Below are 21,062 nucleotides of genomic sequence, written 5' to 3' on the forward strand. Positions count from 1 at the left end.
ATATATAGTGGTACCTCTGGTTACATACGCTTCAGGTTACATACGCTTCAGGTTACATATGCTTCAGGTTACAGACTCCGCTAACCCAGAAATATTACCTCGGGTTAAGAACTTTGCTTCAGGATGAGAACAGAAATCGGGCTCCGGTGGCGCGGCAGCAGCAGGAGGCCCTATTAGCTAAAGTGGTGCTTCAGGTTAAGAACGGACCTCCAGAACGAATTAAGTACTTAACCTGAGGTACCACTGTATAGCAACTCCAGCAGGTTATTGCTGGATTTACTATCAGCCACAGCTGGCATGTCCAAGGGATCATATATGATGGGAGTTGCAGTCCAGCCCATTGGATAGGTTCCCTATCCATGCTCCTGCTGAGCAAAACTGATGGTATTGTAAGGCTTCGTTGAAAATGAAAATGAAGGAGCCATGCATATCTTTCTTGAAAAGCAGTGCCATAAGGTTGGAGCCACCACTGAGAAGGCCCTGTCGCTAATGCCCATGAGCACAATTGATCTTAAAGGTGGCCCACAAATAGTTGCCACAGAAGCTGATCTATTTGTTCAGCAAAAGCTAACAGTGGAGGCAAACCAGGAGTGCTATATTTGCTCTCCTTTCCCTCTACTGGGATTCTCAAGGCGGGAAATAGAAATATCAGAAATGCATCTCTCCTGCCACCTACATCTCTAACAACAACAACAACAACAAGACATATGGATCCTTCTTTTTTAAATGAGCATGGGTGACTCTTCCATCTTTTATATCACATTGTCTGGTGCAAGACACCAATTTTTCAGTTGCTTGAAGCTCCCTTGGCAGTGAGTTCCAAAGACCAGGCATTCCTAAAAATAAAATAAAAGGCTCCGTCTCAAATCCTCATCCTCTGCATCTCACTGGGTGGAATAAAGTTTCCTGACGAGTGCAGAGTGCGGACAGGTTCAATGCAAGAGGAGACTGTCCTGGAGCTTGCCCAATCTCAAGCGGTTTTTAGGGCTTGAAACATAAAGGCTTCCACATTGCTTTAGTGGCACAGTGAGTCAGTGGGTCTTGCTGTTAACCAGAAGGTTGGTGGTTTGAGCTCACCCAGGGATGGCCGTGGGCAGGATCCTGCATTGCAGGGAGCTGGACTAGAGGACCCTTGGGGTCTCTTCCAAGTCGACAATTCAATGATCACATGCTCCCACAAGTTATTTGTCAGGTACATAAAAGCAGTAGCATGGTGGCATGTTCTACTTTAGAGGACAATCCTGCATTTGAAAGGCAGTTAGAGGGTGGGCCTTCCTTTGAAGGCATCCTCTGTTTCAAAGGCTATCCAGTCCAGAACCCTGACTGGAGGGACCTTGGAGGGTCCCCATCAACTGCTCCCAACCTGGACAACCAAAGAAGGAACACAGCAGGTCACAGTCTGGCCACAGTCTTCTCCAGCTATGTTGAGATGCTTCGCAGACAGCTCAGTTGGTTAGAGCGTGGTGCTGATAACGTCAAGGTTGCAGGTTCGAACAACTGCGTCGCAGGGGGGTTGGGCTAGAACAGGGGTCAGCAAACTTTATCAGCAGGGGGCCGGTCCACTGTACCTCAGACCTTGGGGGGGGGGCGGACTATATTTTTTTTTTGGGGGGGGGGAAGAACAAATTCTTATGCTCCACAAATAACCCAGAGATGCATTTTAAATATAAGCACACATTCTACTTATGTAAAAACACCAGGCAGGCCCCACAAATAACCCAGAGATGCATTTTAAATAAAAGGACACTCTGCTCATGTAAAAACACATTGATTCTTGCACCGTCCGTGGGCCAGATTTAGAAGGAGATTGGGCCGGATCCGGCCCCCGGGCCTTAGTTTGCCTACCCATGGGCTAGAATGACCCTCAAGGTCCCTTCCAACTCTGCAGTTCTATGATCCTATTATTTCTATTCACATTTTGCGGTGGCCGCTGCCCACTGAGGATGGTCAGAGCAGAATGCAGGGATGCAGACTGCTCAGTGGAACCAGAGCCCAGAGCCAATGAGAGGTGGAACTAATTCTAGCTCTGTCCCCCATCCTCCTCCTTGCTGAGTCTCTACAAGGGCAACAACACTGGGACTCGGGAGGAAGAAGCTGGCAGACAAGGACCCCTTCCCCCTAGACTGGATGCGAGTAAGAAGGCAGCAAGTGGGGGCTGGCTGAGGGCAGACGTAGGCTTGGGGAACAGCGCCTTCACTGTTCATACCACAGTCATTATTTCTAAATCTGCATCCATGCTGTTAACACAAATTAGTATATGTGAGTTTGATGCAAAGCTGTGTCCTAAGTGGCCATACAAAGAAGAGGGTTATTCCTTTCCTGTGGGCTTGAAAGCAATTGCTTGAGCCTGGAACAGGAAACCAGTACAGGCACCAGAATACTGTTATAATACTGGTTGACACCAGAGCACAACAACATGACAGTTGTTGTAATAATAATAGCAGTAATAATAAAAATAATAAAATTATTAATTACTTGTACTCCAGCCACTCTGGGCAGCTTCCAACAGAATATAAAAGAACACACAATGCATCAGACATCAAAAGCTGGGCCGTGTTCTCAGTGGGGGTTAGTTTAAATGATTATTTTATTTTTTAGCTTGAGCACATTCCTAATATTGCAAAGATGCTGGGGGACGGGGACGACTTGCTGCAGCAAAGTAATGTTTGGGAAATGACTTTCCCCGTCCCCTGTGCTCCAAGTCCTGTAACCTTGTCTCCCATGATCGATGTCTATTAGTTTCTGCGGCCGCTGCCAAAACAACTTGCTTCAGATGGGCCCCCTTCCTCCGCCAGCTAGACTGGAAGATGAGCCCAAGATGGTTCCCAGAGGTGTACTTAGTTTCAAGGTAGCTTCAAGGAAACAAGATATGCCATCTGAGTCCAGGACCTGTCAAAATGGCAAGCTGCAGAAAGCGGCTATTTTTAAATGCTGCAGGGATCCGAGTGCTCATTTTGGTTTGGGATCTGTCTGCTGGATCCCACTCCAACATACTGTACCTCTTCAAGGCAATTTGGGGAGGGGGAGGTTAACTGTTTGTGCAGTTAGGCCCTAAAACTGAAGGTTTGTGGGTGAATTGGGTGTGATCTCCTGTTGACCAGAGTCCACAAGAGTCCCACTCTCAGTTGGGGAGCTTCCTAGAGACCAACTATTCAGGCCCCACGTCCAAATGTCAGCCTCCCCACCTGTCTTTCTAGTATTTTGTTTGGCTTTTCTCTTCACACATTCAAACCATCTTTGCATCACTAAAGGGCGACTTGTGATTCGTTTGGTCATTTATGGTGGGCAATCCCAATAAAGGCATGCTTTAGGAACATCGGGAGCTGCCTTATCCCACTGGTCCATCTATCTCAGTGTTGTCTACGCGGGCAGGCAGCAGCTCTGCGCGCGCGCGCGGGGAGGGGGGTGTTACAGGAAGGGGGTCTTTCCTAGCCCTACGGGCAGATGCTGCTCATTGAACCAGGGGAATTCTGCAAGCAAAGCAGACGCAAGCCACGCCGTCTCAGGATCCCTTTTCAGTACGGAGTTTCCCAAGCGGTCCGCTTTGCTTGTTAACTTAGTAGGGTTTGTGTCTCCACTTGGGATATCAGTAGAAACGGGAAGATGGGGAAGAAATAGCCAATAACTAGCAGGGAGCGTCTTTGCTTGCCTCCCAACTTGAAACAACAAACATTCCAGGTTGCACAGAGCGCTGTGCGTGTATGTGTGTGTATGCACACTCCTCTTTCCAGGCGGGGTTTTCAATCCCCAAAGGAGAGCTATCATTCTCAGCGACGAAGCGGGGAACCCACCCTCGCCCTCGCCGGCTCAAACGCACAGTGGCGCGCAGGGAAACCAGCAGGCAGGCGCACGCACTCGCACATTACAAAGACCAGGGAGGGCATCGAGCCCCTGATCGGTGACTTCCCTCCCTCCCACCCCCCCTTAATTCATTTTTGCCTGCGATTTCTTCCCAGCTAGCCAGAGGCTGCTCTAGGTGCCCAAGGTGCACCCGCGCCCGCCCGCCCGCGCGCGCACCCAACCCACTCACACGCCCGTTCCTGGCTCGCACGCGTGGCGGCAAGAAGCTGGCAAACTTCACGCGTCCTGCCCTGGCGTGATGGGAGCTCTTGCGCGAGAGAGAGGTCGGGGTCGTCTCCTGCTTCGGATTCGGAGGCAAGCTCCGGAGCCTGCTGCGGATTAACGGGATAAAAGAGAGCGAGCAAGAGGAGAAGGGAGAGGAGCCGAGCGGGGAAAGCCGCAATGCCTGTTGCTTGGAAGGGGATCGTGGCGGATTCGGTCGGCTCCCCCCGCGGCTCGCCTTTCCCGCTTCCCCCCTCGGGCTGCGGGGCTCCGGAGGGCAGCTACGGCCAGCGGCGGGAGGCGAGCGGCGGAAGGTGAGCCGGATCCCAGCCCTCCACCCCCCCCGGGTTAGAAGCGGGAGGAAGGCGAGCGCGGGAAGCGGGGCGGGAGAGCTCAGCCATGGCTCCTCCGGCGAGAAGGGCGAAGCGGGATCGAGATCCGGAGACCCGCGCGGAGGAGGAGGAGGAGGAGCGGAGTTGCAGGGAGAGATGGTGTGCTGCAACTTTGCCTGCATCGTGGAAAGTTGTCTCTGGTTTCATTCCCCCCTTGCCATGCAAAATCTTTATACATTCATTTTTTTAAGAGAGAAGGCAAACGTGCACCGTATGCATGCTTACTCAGAAGTAAGCCCCGTTGTGTGCAGCGGGGCTTACTCCCAGGCAAAAGTGTGTGCGGTTAAGATTGCAGCCTTGCAGAAGCCTGGTTACACCTCTTCTGCTTCAGCGTTCGTGCGGGAGAGAGGCACGGGGATTGCAAATTTAAAACGGGCTTGCAAATTCGGTTGCAAAGGTCTTTTCCAAACCGAAAGCCTGGGGGGCGCTAATAAAAATAATAGCTGGGTTTTCAGAAGGGGCGGGGAAGGGGTGTGTGTGGTGGCCCCGCCACCCCCCCCGGCTCCCAGGTAAGGCGTTCGGTTGCATTGCCCAAGGTGCATGGTTAGACATGCATCCGACAGCTCACTTTATTTTGGCTCCCAAGCACGACGCAGGATCCTGTTCTGTACTCAGCTTGAAGCTTGGTTCTCTCATTCTGCCTGGGTGGGTTGTGCATGTGTGTGTACGTGTATATGCGCGTGAGTGTGTAAGAGAGAGAGAGAGAGGGAGAAATGAAAGACCCTTTGCTTTAGGTATGAAGCCGCTGATTTGGTGCCCTCTCGTGGCTCTCCGTTTCATACCATTATATCGTGTATATCTGTATATAAAACCATGGAAAATATATATTAAAAAAGCAAGAGGTTGCAATTCCTTAAGCACAAGTTTTAAAAGGTGAGGAAATAAGGACGTTGGTCTTGGGGGAGAAACTTAGCCTGCGTGTAAAAACCACTGGGATCATCTTGAATGTAAATCTATGCAGCAACTGGATCTAGACAATGCCATTTTTCATGGTGGATTTTAGTACTTGAAACCTCTCTGCATCCTTTTCAAGAAGAATTTTGGAAATGGCATTTTTCATGCTTCTGTAAGTTTCAGTTCCACTTAACAAACGAAGAATGAATTAGTTTCTTTCCTAGCTGGTTTCTTAGTACGTATATCTTACTTCAGATCTTAGAGTAGTAGATATTTCCTCTGGCTCTGCATCAAGATCCCCCCCCCCTCTCACACACACACTCTTTAAAAATCAAGGAAACAGCAGGAAATGAACAACCCTGAAATTATTGCTAAATTCCCCCTGGAAAAAAATAATGGTTTTTATCTGCCTCCAGAGCTTGATTGCAGCTTAGTATGATAGATTTTGTACAATCACATGGTGCAACTCTGATTCAAATTTTGGCCACGCTCATCTGCCAAAAAAAACAAAAAAATCCCCTCTTCACTGTTAATGTGCTGCTTTGCAAGGATAGGCCTTCACAGGTTGCATATAGCCATATAAGATAGACCTCTTTCTCCCTTTTCTGGAAAATGAATAGGACTTTACGGCTGCTGATTATGCCTGTCTTTAAGAGAGTGTGTGGTGGCAGCAGCCACAGCAGCAAACAGAAAAAAAGGGGTGTGTGGCAAGACTGTTCCGTTCTGGAGAACCAAAATGTGCAGTTAAGGTGTCGTCTGAAGTTAGGGTTTTCCTTTAATTTTAAAAAATGGCAGAGGCATGCAATCTGCAGTGGTAAGATGCCTGTAAATATTGGCATGCCCTGGGGGAATAGAGGCATTCCTTAGACGGGCTTTTGGGACTGCATACCTTCGCTGGGAAAATAACATGCATGTCACAGTTCCTGCATGATGCTTGTAGAGGTGGCTCAAGTTATTTTGCTGCCTGAGGCAAAGGACAAGATGGCTTCCTCCCATTCCAAGTTCAGAAAATGATTCGGCTGGTTGTTGAATCTTGCTTCAACACTGGCCATGGGGTAGTCTGGGGTGCATGACTGGCCTGGTTGGCAGCACACACAGAACCCAAATGAAGCTGAAGATTCAGGGCAGGCAAAATTAAAGTGCTTCTTCCCACAGCTTGGGAGAGTTCTGTTGCATTCAAGTCTTGCGGGCTTTCCATAGGCAACTGGTTGGCCACTGTGAGAAGAGAGTGCCAAGAGTGCTGAACTAGATGGGCCTTTGGTCTGATCCAGCAGGGCTCCAAGAAGAGGAGGGCTCCAGTGTGCAGAGGAGGAACAATGGGGAGGGGTGGGGCCTGATACTGCTGCCCGCCAGCAGCTGCCGCCTGAGGCAGTTACCTCACTCTGCCTAATGGCAGGGCCAACCCTGCAGTTACAATGTGCTTTTTTGTGTGTGTTTGCACCTTAGACAAAGGACACTCCATGGTGACCTTAGGCATCCTATTATTTAAGGCCACATCTACACCGTATAGCAGAGGGTGTTCCGCAAAGAATCCCAGGAACTGCAGTTGACCCCTCACAGAGCTACGATTCCCAACACCCTTGACAGGCTACAGTTCCCAGGTTTATGTGTGAGGTAGCTGTGTGCTTTAAACGCACGGTGTAGATATAACCTAAGTTACCCGATGCTCATTCAGTAGTCAAAGCTGCCATCCTACACCAGCTTTACCTGGGAGTAAGCCCCATTTAATTTAATGGGACTTAACTCCTAAGTACACATACATAAGGTCGTGCTGTAATTAACTTCCAAGATGGAAGTTCTGAACTTTTCAGTACAGTTATTTATTCGTTTGTTCATTCTAAACATATTTTTGTCCATTAATTTAAGGCGACAACTCTCAAGAGTGACAACTCGCAACAGTCTGGAGCAAAGACTGAGATCATGCAGAATAGTAAAACCCAAGTAAAGTGATTTTTTTAGAACAACAGATGCACTGCTAGAAACCATCAGGAGTGAAATAATCTTGGGAGTTGTGCTAGGAAGTCTGGCTGAATGCACAATTATTTACCTGCTGTCAAAAGGATATCAAATTTGGCACCTTTAAACCACTGAGCCTAGGCCTTGCCGATCAGAAGGTCGGTGGTTCGAATCCCCGCGACGGGGTGAGCTCCCGTTGCTCAGTCCCTGCTCCTGCCAACCTAGCAGTTCGAAAGCATGTCAAAGTGCAAGTAGATAAATAGGTTACCGCTCCAGCGGGAAGGTAAACGGCGTTTCCATGCGCTGCTCTGGTTCGCCAGAAGCGGCTTGGTCATGCTGGCCACATGACCCGGAAGCTGTACGCAGCTCCCTCGGCCAATAAAGCGAGATGAGAGCCGCAACCCCAGAGTCGGCCACAACTGGACCTAATGGTCAGGGGTCCCTTTACCTTTACCTTTAAGCCTGCCTGGCAGAGAGATTCCATGTGTGCAGTTGCCCCAGTGGAGAAGGCCTTCTAGTTCAGGGCCGGCCCTATTGCTAGGCAGAGGAAGGCAGCAGAACCTGGGGGCCAGGGAACAGTAGCAAAGCTTTGTGGGCTCAGGCCTATGCGTGCCACATGGCCTTATCCCAGTGCCATTAGTGAGCCTACTGCCCTCAGGGGCAATGGACGACACTGTTCTGCTAGCATTGAAGTACAATGTGACCTCTGACTCATCACAAGCCTGCCCTTGCTATTGTGAGAATGGGCTGATCCCATGCCACTCTACAGTCCCGATTTAAGCAAGACACCCCGGAATTACAGAAGACCATCTTGGCTTCTGTACTGGATCCCAAAATGTCCAGGGTTTTTTTCGGTTCGGCTCTCTGGTGCAAGTCAGCTGGCTCACACCAAAGCACCGTAACGAAATAACGAACTAACAATTGCTCAAGAGAGCTCAGGATGGGGGGAAAAAGGAGCGTCCTGTTTTTGGTCTGTGGGATGTTGATCTGAAACCTTGCCTACAAGTCTTGCCCACAGGTATAGGCAAGGCTGTATATCTGGAGACTGGTACCATTTCCTAGACAGAAACCCACCTTAATGGCTGAGGCTGCATCCTTGTGACTTCATTCCTCGTTCTGTTCCAAAGCAGTGCAACTCGGTACTTTTGAATCTTTAATTGGCCGATCTGTTGCCAGCAGGGCTTTCCCAACCCTCTTCTCTCTCTTAGGGAAAGCAACTCGTCATTTGCAGAGCCTGGAAACACTCAGTGAATCCCTTTCACCATTTAATGGGATTGCCTTCCTGGCAGAAGACCCATTTGCTTGAAAGGGAGGGAAAGACCCAAACATCTTTGCTTGGCTCGTTTCATGGAAATCCGGACCAAATTACCTTCATAAAACACACAGGCTCAAGACCTTTTATAGCTCCTCAGAGCTGGAGGACTGTTTTCAGAAAACCCACCAGGCATAATTGGCTTTTTGAAATAGGCAGAAGCCCTATTGATCCTAGATTTGGAAAGACTATCCTTCCACCGATAGCAGAGTTTTGATCACAGCAAGAACGGCATGTTCTGTTTGGAGAGAGAGAAATTGTTTCCTAAGTATAATAATTTTCTTCCTTTCCCTCTTTTTTTTTTTTTAAAAAAGAGCAACCCCACATACTTTTAACCTCCATGAATGCAAAATACAGCACAGAAATATCTGAGACAATGCTTGTCAAAGCCTTGGAAAGGTTACAACATCTAGGGGTTCTTTAATTTAGAGCAGTGTTTCCCAAACTTGGGTCTCCAGCTGGTTTTTGGACTACAACTCCCATCATCCCTAGCTAGCAAGACCAGTGGTCAGGGGTGATGGGAACTGTAGTCCGAAAACAGCTGGAGACCCAAGTTTGAGAAACAATAATTTTAGAGAAAAGGGAGACAAGAGGTGATATGATAAGAGTAAAATTATGTGGAGAAAATGGACAGAGACAAGTTTTTCTCCCTCATAATGCTAGAACTTGGGGCCACCCAATGAAGCTGAATGCTGGAAGACGAAAGAAAATACTTCTTTTTCACACAGTGCAGAGTTAAACTGTGGCATTACCTCCCACAAGAGGTAGTGACGGCCACCAGTTTAGATGGCTTTAAAAGATCAGACAAATTCATGGAGGAGACGGCTGCCGATGGCTACTAGGCATCACAGAGCAAGTTCTCCAGAACTTTCCTTCAGGTTGCTTATTAAGCTAAACAGTCCGTGGGGTGGGGATACATGGAGAGAAAGTGAAATGTAGGCATGGTGTTGGAAGCCCAAAATATGTAGCTTATAACAATCTTAAAGTGGAGTGCAGGAGGAAATTGTGCTCCGGCGGGGTGGCGGCAGCAGGAGGCCCCATTAGTTAAAGTGGTGCTTCAGGTTAAGAACAGTTTCAGGTTAAGAACGGACCTCTGGTACGAATTAAGTACTTAACTCGAGGTACCACTGTACCTTTTAAACTTAATCCTGACCTAGAATAAGGTTACCAGATTTTTTTCAATGAATCCGGGGACACTTTTTAACTTCAATGGATTTTATACGGGGACTGATTTGTAAATCCGGAGACTGTCCCCGGGAAACGGGGACATCTGGTAACCTTAACCTAGAAAGATACCATGGTCAAGGGTACTGAGAGCTACAGAGAGATCCGAGAGGCCTAACTGCCCTGATACATTCGCCGACATATGCCATCCACCTGGGTAGCCAAGGGACAGAACCCAGACTGGAAAGGACCCAAGCCATCAGTATCATCCCAAACTCCTTGGAGATTGAGAAGCTGTTTAGAGACCGGACCATAGTTGTCCATGGTCAAATGGCTTCTTGGTCAAATTTGACTTCTCTACGACTGGGCTCACTACTGCTCCCTTGAGGCAGAGCATTGTATACATTAAGAGCAATGGCTGGGGGGGGGGTGCAAGCTTGCTCTCCAGCCGCAACTTGGCTGCTGTACCCATTCTGAAGCACTTCCATTTGGGTCCCGGTAGTTATGTGAGATGAGTATGGAAGAAGTTCTGCATTAGGAGGCAGCTCCACATCAGATATGCCTTGCGGTGTTTCCACCCTGAGCATGGTGCCAAGCCATTGCATAATCATTGCAGGGCGAAAGCTGATGTTGACATGTGGGCACAAAAGGGCTTATCTGATGCCAGCATGTCTGAAGCCTTCTCCTAGTAGGTTTCCTTTCTCGGCTAGTCCCCTCCTCCCCGACGTCTTTCCCTCCCCAGTTGCAGTCTATTTTTAAATGACAACACTGGGTGGAGAACATTATTGCAGAACTTCACACTGGTGACCTCAGCTTGCTGACACCACGTGGGCACACTGCTGGCGGCTGACACTGGCACGCTTTTGTAGTGACTTGGCTGGCACCAAAGGACATTGAGTTCAGGGTGCTGTTTGCCTGTGACCTATGGGGTCAGTGCCAGCCCACACATGAGGCAAGGTGAGGCAGCTGCCTCAGGCAGGAGGATCCACAGGGGCAGCAGATCTGGCCTCTGAGGAACACATTGCCTGCTGCTGCCGCCACCGCCACGGTAACAGCAATAGCTCCTTAGAAGCCAGACCTGCCACCTGGATGCCCATATTTTAACTGGAGAAATGTTGGAGGGTATGGAATAGGACGTCCCTATTTGCATCGGAGAAATGTTGAAGGGTATGCACCTCCTCAGTAGCTCTCCCGATGCTGCCTCTACAGCAGCCTCTTGACAAAAAGAGGTCTCCTGGTCTCCTCCCACCCTTGTTCCCAATATAGTATGCCTCAGTGCCAGTCCTGCCTATGGCCTTCTATCTGAGAGATGGCTAGAAATAATTTGCTCCCAATTTCTCATAGCCAAAAGGAGCAGGCAGCTCTTCCATTGAGTGGGCAATCTCAGGTCATCTGCTGGGATTGAAAGGGGTTCCTTGTAGATATTATTGTGGACATTCCCATTTCTGCTAGCAGTGGGAATGTCCAGCGGTGCTGACCAGGTTTGGTTCCCTTTAGGAGGCAGTCACTGTAGGCTTATTGGGGCTTTGTAATGCAGTCATACCTTGGAAGTCGAATGGAATCTGTTCCAGAAGTCCTTTTGTCTTTCAAAATGTTCAGAAACCAAGGCATGGCTTCTGATTGGCTGCAGGAAGGTCCTGCAGCCAATCGGAACCCATGTTGTATGTTCAGGTTCCAAAGAACGTCCACAAACCGGAACACTCACTTCTGGATTTATGGTGTTTGGGAGCCAAAAGGTTCGACTCGCAAGGCGTTTGGGATCCAAGGTACGACTGTATTTCATTTTATATACATGCCACACGGTCAAAGTCTGTGGCTCGCATCCCACAGTAGGTTTCCAGAGAGATGCAGCCACTATACCTAAATGCTGTTAGCTAACAGCAGGGGGGAAAGGGACGTGGGTGGCGCTGTGGTCTAAACCACAGAGCCTAGGGCTTGCCGATCTGAAGGTCGGCAGTTTAAATCCCGGCGATGGGGTGAGCTCCCGTTGCTTGGTCCCAGCTCCTGCCAACCTAGCAGTTCGAAAGCACATCAAGTGCAAGTAGATAAATAAGTACCACTCTGGCGGGAAGGTAAAACAGAGTTTCCATGTGCTGCTCTGGTTTGCCAGAAGCGGCTTAGTCATGCTGGCCACATGACCTGGAAGCTGTCTGTGGACAAACGTCGGCTCCCTCGGCCTATAGAGTGAGATAAGTGTGCAACCCCAGAGTCATCCACAACTGGACCTAATGGTCAGGGGTACCTTTACCTTTTAACAGCAGCGGAAGATCTTGGCAAGGCCTTGTGCAAGGTCAAAATTTGATACGCCCCAGCCCTTGCACCGCTAAGCGAGGTGCCAGGCTTTGGGAAGGAGGCACCAGGCTCTGGCCGCATCTTAGAGCCCCCCTGTCTTCTTCCCAAAGCCGAGCAATCGCTAACAAGGCTTTGGGAAGGAGGCAGGAAGGCATCCTCTTGGCGCCCTGTGCGGGGGAACTGGTTGCAGTGCCCCAAATCTGCCTCTGCTCACAGAGCCCAAACTCAGCTCTCTATTTCTTTTCCCTCTTTAGTCTCACTCAAACGGCGGTCTTTCTTCACACTCCTGGATTACATTTTAATCCTATTTGGGAAGGGGAAGTCTGACCCGTTCTTTAATTGGTTTTTCATATACAGAACCATCCAGAGTGGCACTATATCAGGAAGCAGTTGTCTGACTGTTAGTTCTTATGCAGACGCCTTAAAATGCAGCTTCCCTTAATAGAAGGAGACGTCTGTCTGGAGCCTGGCCAGCAGATCTGACCAGCTTTAGGTAGTCCTTCTGGCCCTGCCCAGACCCCCAATCTCACAGCAATGTTGTCATGCTCGCCTCACCTGGCTGGTGAGAAGTTCTGGGGACGTAGCAATCACCTGGGTTCACCAGTTACCTCCAGCAAAAGGTCACAGGGAGTTTATGGTATTTGTAGTATTTGCGTTTCCTTACAAATAGACAGGTCAGACACAGGTAGAGGTATAGCTTTAATTCTCCAAAGTCCACTGCGCTCACCTCAGGACCACCAAGGGAACAGCCTGTAACCCAACATGCTTTCTGAGGCAACTCAACTTTCAATGTACGTTGTATGTACGTAGCCCCTGTCTGTTTCCCATTCGCTGAAAAACAGAATGCAGCAGCTAGACTGGTGACTGGGAGTGGGCGCCAAGACCACAACACCGGTCCTCAAAGATCTACATTGGCTTCCTGTACATTTCTGAGCACAGTTCAGTGTTGGTGCTGACCTTTAAAGCCCTAAACTGCCTTGGTCCTGTATACCTGAAAGAGTGTCTCCACCCCCATCATTCAGCCCAGACACTGAGGTCCAGCTCCGAGGGCCTTCTGGCAATTCCCTCACTGCAAGAAGTGAGGCTACAGAGAACCATGCAGAGGGCCTTCTTGGTAGTGATGCCCGCCCTGTGGAAGGCCCTCCCATCAGACATCAAGGAAATAAACAACTATCGGACTTTTAGAAGACATCTGAAGGCAGGCCAGTTTAGGGAAGTTTTGAATGTTTGATGTTTTATTGTGTTTTTAATATTCTGTTGGGAGCTGCCCAGAGTGGCTGGGGAAACCCAGCCAGATGGTCGGGGTATAAATAAATTATTATTATTATTATTATTATTATTATTATTATTATTATTATTATGTTTCTGACACAGACACCTTGATGATCTCATGCCCAGCCGAGGGAGTGGGAAACTCCAAAACAGCTTTCTCCTTCCAGGACTGTTTCTGGCCATTTTCTAGTTATTGTGGGCAGCTCTGTGCTGAATTTTTTTTTTTTTTAATAACACAATTGCTGCTCATGGGGCACATTGTATAAAGTATCACCCTATAAGCCCATTGTTTATAACAACTCCATGGTCCACGCCACTGTTGTGCTTATGCTCCTTATAAGTTCAGGTGTGACCCAGTTTAAATGTAACACCTAGACACATGAGACTTCAGACAAGTTTTGATTTTTTTAAAACCCCAGCATGAACAGTGCCACATTGAAATTGGACCTGAGAACTTGGCACACCCCCAACATTTTTTTAAAGAAATACAAGGATCTTAATCACAAAAGGAAGTTCAAGCAGCAATGAATTGTGCCTATGTGTGCTTTTTTTTTTTAAAAAAGGAAAAGATCTTTATTGAACACAAGTGTATTTGAATGCAAGTCTCTTGCAAGATCAGGGAGGCTAAATTCCACACCAGAGTGTCGGATTCCACCACTTAGCAGATGACAAGCAGTGCCCTCGCTGTTGATGATCCAGAAACAGTGGCTCAGATGACTAGGTGAGGAAATGAGAAAGTGACACAAGCCGGCAATTGATGTGCCGGAGCAGGGAGTGCTCTAAAGATCTCTGGCCTCAATATGGCGGACTTCCTATTCAGTTCTGAGCCCAGTTTAAAGTGCTGGCCTTTAAAGCCCTAAATAGTGTGGGACCTTGCGGGAAGACCTCCTCCCCTCCCAGCCTGCCTGTGCCTTGGTGTCTTCAGCAGAAGCTGTCCTCTAATTTCACCTTTGAAGGTGGCCATGTGTCCTACCTCTCAGAAGACAATACTCTATTTGAAGGGACGGTCAGAGGAGAGTCCTCTGTTTACCCTTCTGAGGTAAAATGACGCACGTTGGGGGCGATAAAGTACTTCACACTATGCATAGTTAAGCCATGGAATTTGCTTCCATCGAAGGTAGTGGTGGTCCCCAAGTGTGATGGAGGACAAGGCTCTCCAACGGCTGCTAGACACGATAGCTACGCTCTTCCTCCTTGGCTGGAAGCAGTGTGTTTCTGAAGACCGATTGCTGGAAACCACAGGACAGGAGAGTGCTCTTGCACTTTGCACTCAGGTTCCTGTTTGTGGGCTTCCCACAGGCATTTGGTTGGTTACCGAGAGAACAGGATGCAGAACTAGGTAGATCACTGTTCTGGCCCAGCAGTCTCTTGCCATGTCCCATGAGAACTGCAGTTCAGTGAAGGTGCTCTGGTAACCTCAGATCTTTAGCCTTGCTTCCAGAATTGTAGCTCTCAGGTTTCCTTCAGGACTGGTAATGACTGATATCTTGTCTGCAGTGGAGATGCACCCCTGTGTGTGTGTGTGTAAACACTTTATTGAAAAATAAGAAGTGCTGTATTTTTCTGTGTATAAGACTAAGGTTTTTTTAAACCAAAAAATAAGGTTTAAAATTGGAGCTCGTCTTATACACGGGTAATGCTGAGGGGTGTTTTCTTAATTTGGAGTCCCCCAAAAGAGGACTTATATATGGGGGCGTCTTATACACAGAAAAATACGGTATATAATTATAAGAGCACTGGGTAAAATAAGACTTGAGAAGAAGAAAAATAAAATAGCACCCATGTAAAAAAACCAAAACAAAAAACCTTATAAACATCACATGATTATTATTGCAGTTCACCTAATCTTAACCTTTATACAGTGTTATAAAAACAAATTCTAAATGCCATTAAACTAAAGCTCCCATCATCCCTGACCATGGGGCGTGCTGGCTGGGGCTGATGGGAGTTGGAGTCCAGCAGGGGCTTGGACTAGAGGACCCCTGGGGTCCCTTCCAACTCTACAATTCTGTGAATATCTGGAGGGCCACAGCTTGCTCATTTGGGGCAAACTGTGCCATTTTCGTATACTGTAACACTGGTCCGCACCCATGTCAAAAAAACCAGGACCACATGTAGTTGTACCTTGGATCCCAAACTCCTTGGTACTCGGACGTTTTGGCTCCTGAGTGTCACAAACCCGGAAGTGAGTGTTCCAGTTTGCGAACGTTCTTTGGAACCCTAACATCCAACGAGGCTTCTGATTGGCTGCAGGAGCTTCCTGCAGCCAATCAGAAGCCGTGCTTTGGTTTCTAATGTTTTGAAGTCGAACGGACTTCCAGAACAGATTCTGTTCGACTTCCAAAGTACGACTGTACTTTGTTTTGGTGGTGGTGGTGTTTCATTGTGATGACGAAACGTTGCCTCAGCTCCAGTGTTGCCCTTGCTCTGTCTTTTCAGTTAGTGATCCCCGAGCCGCAGCCTCGGAGGCTCCCCCAGAGGCAAAGGACGCCCACCAAGCGACTGATGACCGAGCGGCTTCACCGTGGCTCCCCAGATGCCCCGCCATGCCTTTTTTGGACTGGCTCCTCTACCACTCGGTTGCCATGTGGCTGCTCCTCCAGAGTTTTGTCCTGATAGCCTTTTGCTTCCACTCCGCCACCACCTTCCCCAAGGGCTGCTACCCTTCTACCGAGGACGGCTTCAAAACCTTCCGCTGCAGCAAGGCCCAGCTCACCGTTATCCCCAGGGATATCCCCAACGACACCAACAAATTGTACCTGGATTACAACCACATTTCTTTCCTGCCTAACGACGCCTTTCAGAACCTGCCCCTTCTGGTGGAACTCGACTTGTCGCACAACACCATCAGCCGCGTGGAGGTCGGGGCCTTCCGGGGATTGTCAGAAAGCCTTCACGCTCTGGACCTCTCCTCAAACAAGCTGGTGTCTGTCAACAAGGATGTCTTCAGTGCGCTGAAAGCCAAAGCCAACCTCTCCAGCAACCCTTGGCTTTGCGACTGCACCCTGCAGCAGCTCATCGAGAGGGTGGAGTTGGTGGCCGGCACCTCCGACGGGATCATCTGCGACGCCTCGGCCCGGAAGGAGCACATCGGCAAGCCCTTTCTGCAACTGGTCGGGGACATAGACTTTTGCAATATCTACAAGAAGACCACAGACATCGCCATGCTGGTCACCATGTTCGGCTGGTTCGCCATGGTGATCTCGTACTTGATCTACTACGTCCGGCAGAACCAAGAAGACGCCCGGAGGCACCTAGAATATCTCAAGTCCTTGCCCAGCAAGCAGAAGAAGTCGGAAGAGTCGTCTACGATTAGCACTGTGGTGTGACCAAAAACGAAACCCTCCCTCTGCCCCGCATCCTCAAGAAAATCGTAAGCAGATAAAAGAGATTCTACATCTCCTTCATGTGGATCATGTCCACTAGATGCTGGAATGCACAATGGCTGAAGAGACTGTTACTAAACAAACAAAGAAAACGACTTGGGGAGGCAGGGCCTTGCTTATACAGAAGGCCTCCCTTAGAGTTTCTTTTCGAGCAATGAGCAACAAAAATCATGTCAAGGTTGAATTACTCGGCACACTTCAAGGCAGGGGTTAGTGCCAGGTTGAATCAACTACTTCTCAGCCCTGCCATAGAGACTCCATCATACACACACTTTGCAAAAAACCCCACCTCTTTCTCTCATGATATAGAGTACCAAAAACCTGGAGAACTGCATCCTGGGATATATTCCCATCATGCAATGCTCCAGAAGGATTGGGAGTGAGACTTAGGCGAAGCTCAAGCTTAGTGGAGTTCTGTAGGTGTGCTGTTAAGATCCTGTGCACGTTTGCCCAGAAGTAAGTGCCACTGGGTTCAGTGCTGTTTACTCCTCAGTAAGTGTGCGCCAGACTTTAGAGGGTATTTCAAGGCCTGAAGTACGAAAGCACCCCCCGCAAAGCAGCTCTGAACAATATACAGTAATTACCAAGTGCTGGGAGGCGTTTTGAGCCTGTTATTAATGTGCAAGATTAGAGGGGATGAAATGAATTGCAGCATCCCCTTAATGCTGAATGTTCTCTTTGAACGCACATTAATAGCACCACCAGTTCCCCTGTCAGATTCTTCTTATTGGGATTTCCCCCCACCCCCTTTAATCATTTTCTTCTTTGCAGGAATCCATTAAAACATTCAGCATGGAGTGGGGGGGGGGGAGAATCAATGTTTTGAACTTTTAAGCCATTCTCTCACAGTTCTTGCTGCTGTTAAGATTATTTCTCTGGCCTGCCGGGAGATGGAAAAATCTTAACTAGCTCAAGTCATGCAATTCGGGGGTGGGGGCAGGAATCGTACCCACACCGACTCTCAAGGAACACAAAGAAAACATGCACAATGAACACCCTCGATCCAGGAGATGGCAGACCAGCAGAAGGCTGTGACGGCAAAGACACTGTTTAGCTCTCCAAGCTAAGCTGATTTTTTTGCAGGGGCCTCTGAGGAGTAGCATATGGTTCACCTGCACGGATCAGCACCTTGCTGGGTGATGCCTGTCGTCCACCTGTCCATCCCCCTCCTGTCGACTCCGCAGCAGCCTTTTCCGCACCTGCCATGTGATAGATTCACATCCAGGGAAACCTATTTCTACTGTTGATTGCATCCCCTGGATTGAGGCGTAGTTGTGTTTACCCGTTTTCTCTTATACCTAATGGCGGCATCATCACTGTAGTCATCTAGGGACTCCAAAAAATTCCCATGATTCACAAGAGGTTTTGCCATTTTGATAAACTAATAATAATAAAAACACACACCAAACAGAATAATTCCTAACTGGGAATCACCAACAAGTAGCTGAGAATATTTATTTTGGCACCTACAGGCAAAGTGCCGCATTACCAAGAAATGTATACTATCTTATCAGCATCCCCCCCCAAAAAACAGGGAACATTGCAATTTTTGTTTTGCTAAGTTTTATGTACTTAAGAATAATAATCTTAAAAACCCGAACGCATATCGTCGCTGGTTTTCCAAACGGATCAACTTTTTTATATGTGCTGTAGCAATAGCTGGATATCCATTTTGCTGGAATGCTTCACGTTGAGCCATGGCAGTTATCAGAATGAAAATGCATATGGACTTATGGATCAATAGCATAAATACTTGGATCAGTAGTAAGGCACGAGATAATAGAAGACACATCTATAGACTAGAATCACGGGGTCATGTTCTTTGAGACTTTTTTTTTCTTTCAAAAAACGAAAATAGTTTTAGGCTCAAATTTGACAAGAATCGACCTGGGCTCCAAAGGTTTCTTGTACTGTTATTTTCCATTTCTCAGAACCAGAACTATGAACCCGGGAAAACAAAAGGGGGCGGGGAACAGTTCACATGTCTCCCTTTTGTTATTTCTTCACTCACAGAAGTTGCCTGCTTGTTGTGAACAACAGTGATAAAAACGGAGCACATGCTTTTTTTCCAACTCCACTCGTGGAACTCAATAGTTTTATTTATTTTGTCCAAGATCCTTATAACCTGCCCTTCCTCCAGTCTGGAAGCTCAGGGCAACTAACAGCCAATGAATTAAACCATTGTACAAAATTATGCCCGGGATTCTATAGCGAGTGTCATTGAAATGTGGCTTTGTTCATCGTTTTGCTGGTACGCTAAACCTGCCAGCTCCTTAACTCCTTGTTTCATCAAGACCTCAGATCTCAGCTGCGTCATCCTCCATGGTCTGTGGAGGTCTGAAGTAATACCTTTACAGGGAGCGGAGATCCGCCAGTTCCCACATGGGGAGGACCGCTCCTGTGAGTGAAGAGAGCATCAAAAGGGGATTGCCTGCACTGGCCCCGGTCGATCGCGCAGGGCCAGTGGAAAGCATCATCTGATCTGATGTCTCCTGCTAGCCAATACTGCATCACCTTTTATACAACACCAATGTGCCACATCAAAGGGTTGTTTTGTCTGGACTATTCCAAACGCTGGAAGAAGTAAATTAAGGAGGACGTTAGGGAGGTATGCTGGGCTTGGGAGAGTTATTTCTACTCGCTCCAAACCTCGAGGGTGTTGAAAGAGCTGTGGGCAAGGGGGCACATCTGCGGCGCACCACCCCAGACTGCAGATGTGACCTGGATATCCACCTGTATTCCTCATGTGCCTACCTGGTTCCTGCTTGGGGGGGAATGACGCCCTGCCAGGTTTCTAGACCATACGATAACTCTGTTCTGGCCCAAGCGCGGGCAAGACATAGAGATCACATCCACCTGCCATTCTCTCAAGTGCCCTTTATTGAGAGACATCCTCCTCCAGAGCTTTTCAGCCTGGTGTTCCAGGGCAGGCCTTTCTGTGTGTGTGTGGGGGGGAACATTTATTATTATTATTTTTGCAAGTCCCACCTACTTTGTAGCAAAATACTCCCCTTGTTCTTCAAGAGGTCCCTCCTTCCGTTTCCTTTACCAATAAAAGCCGAAACGCCTTCTTTTATCAAGAGAGAGAACGCACTGCAATAGCCTACCATCAGACTTAAAAGGGGCAGCTGGTCACCGAATGTTTCTCGGCAGAGGACCCAGAAGTCAACTGACCTTCCACTGTGACCATGCATTGAGGGAGCCCAAGAGGTGAGGAGGAAGACTCTAATGCGCACGCTCTCTCTTTCTCTGTTGATCAGCAGCCTTATACCTTGACCTCTTCAAACTCAGTACCTCTTCTCTACATTCCCAGTATGCAGTAGGACCCCCCTCCATCGTAGCGTCGGCAGCCGGCTGGAGCTGCCGTTGGGAAAACCAAAGCAGCCGTGGAAAAAGCTTATACACATGCGCACAAAGAAGAGAGGGGGAGAAAAGGAAGGAAGAAATACTCTGGTAATAAGTAAAAACTTTCCTGGTTGTTTTGTTGTTTTGTTTTGCCCCCCCTCCAAATGTTATTTATTTCAGGTTTTTCCCCATGAAAAAAGGCAAATAAACAAAAATTCAACAGGCTACATTGGAAGATGCTTGGCTGCTTTATGTGTCCGCGTGTGTGTCTTTGAAAATGTGCTTTTCCACGCAAGGGTTGCACGGGGGATCTGTGCAGGGGTGGTTCAAGGCATTTGGGCAGAGCATGGGTTTTGCTTGCAGGAGACCACGGGTTCAATTCAGGTAGGGCTGGCAAAGCTCGAGTCAGATCCAGGTCAGCACTAAAGGAATAAGTCACTGATGCCGGTGATGTTAACTCTATTCAAGTAAACCAAAATACAGCTCAGGCCTAGTGGTCTCAGCAACCCTTCCCAGCAGGTCTTGCGCTACTCCTCTCCTGGGTTTTCCCCATGCAGTCTCAAACTGCACAACTAATCTCTGTTCTGTCCTTTTCATTTCTCTGCACGTTCTCAGAGACTAGCGGGGAAGGGAGCTGGTTGCAGCAGCAGGAGACTCCCTGGATTCTTCAGCCACCTCTTGACCCCACTCTTCTCTCCAGCCTCCACTTCAGTCTGAAAGTCTGTACTGCTCTCTGCCACAGACTCTTCCTGCTCACTAAACCCTGTTGTCCTTCTAGCTTCTGAACCCCCCCCCCCCCTAGTCTTTTCCCTTTGACCACTCATCATCATCATCAACATCCTACCACCAATCCCCTGGCTCTGAGCCTTCTTCCCCTGAGGGTTCTCTAGGGAGTTCCTCAGCTGGTGCCTCTCTTCTGCATCCAGGCAGCCCATAACAATGTCCGAAACCCTGAAGAGCTGCCCTCTGTCAGTTTTTAGCCCAGGA

The 21,062-nt window shown here is 48.5% G+C and overlaps 2 protein-coding genes across 2 annotated transcripts; one reads left to right on the forward strand and one right to left on the reverse strand.

Annotated features, from left to right (window-relative positions):
* Nucleotides 1-390: 390 nt before the first annotated feature.
* LOC128399786 (uncharacterized) lies at nucleotides 391-5,105 on the reverse strand. The gene is made up of 2 exons (XM_053361519.1): nucleotides 4,031-5,105; nucleotides 391-1,363 (listed from the first exon to the last, which is right to left on the reverse strand). Exons 1-2 carry the CDS (start codon nucleotides 4,574-4,576, stop codon nucleotides 1,349-1,351), a joined length of 561 nt encoding a protein of 186 aa, XP_053217494.1. The 5' UTR covers nucleotides 4,577-5,105; the 3' UTR covers nucleotides 391-1,348.
* On the forward strand, nucleotides 4,278-20,302 carry LRRC3C (leucine rich repeat containing 3C). The gene is made up of 2 exons (XM_053361518.1): nucleotides 4,278-4,376; nucleotides 15,784-20,302. The coding sequence occupies exon 2, from the start codon at nucleotides 15,891-15,893 to the stop codon at nucleotides 16,671-16,673; it is 783 nt and encodes a 260-aa protein (XP_053217493.1). The 5' UTR covers nucleotides 4,278-4,376; nucleotides 15,784-15,890; the 3' UTR covers nucleotides 16,674-20,302.
* Nucleotides 20,303-21,062: the final 760 nt, after the last annotated feature.

The sequence above is a fragment of the Podarcis raffonei genome, chromosome 13, assembly GCF_027172205.1.
Source record: "Podarcis raffonei isolate rPodRaf1 chromosome 13, rPodRaf1.pri, whole genome shotgun sequence".
NCBI classification, from domain to species: Eukaryota; Metazoa; Chordata; class Lepidosauria; order Squamata; family Lacertidae; genus Podarcis; species Podarcis raffonei.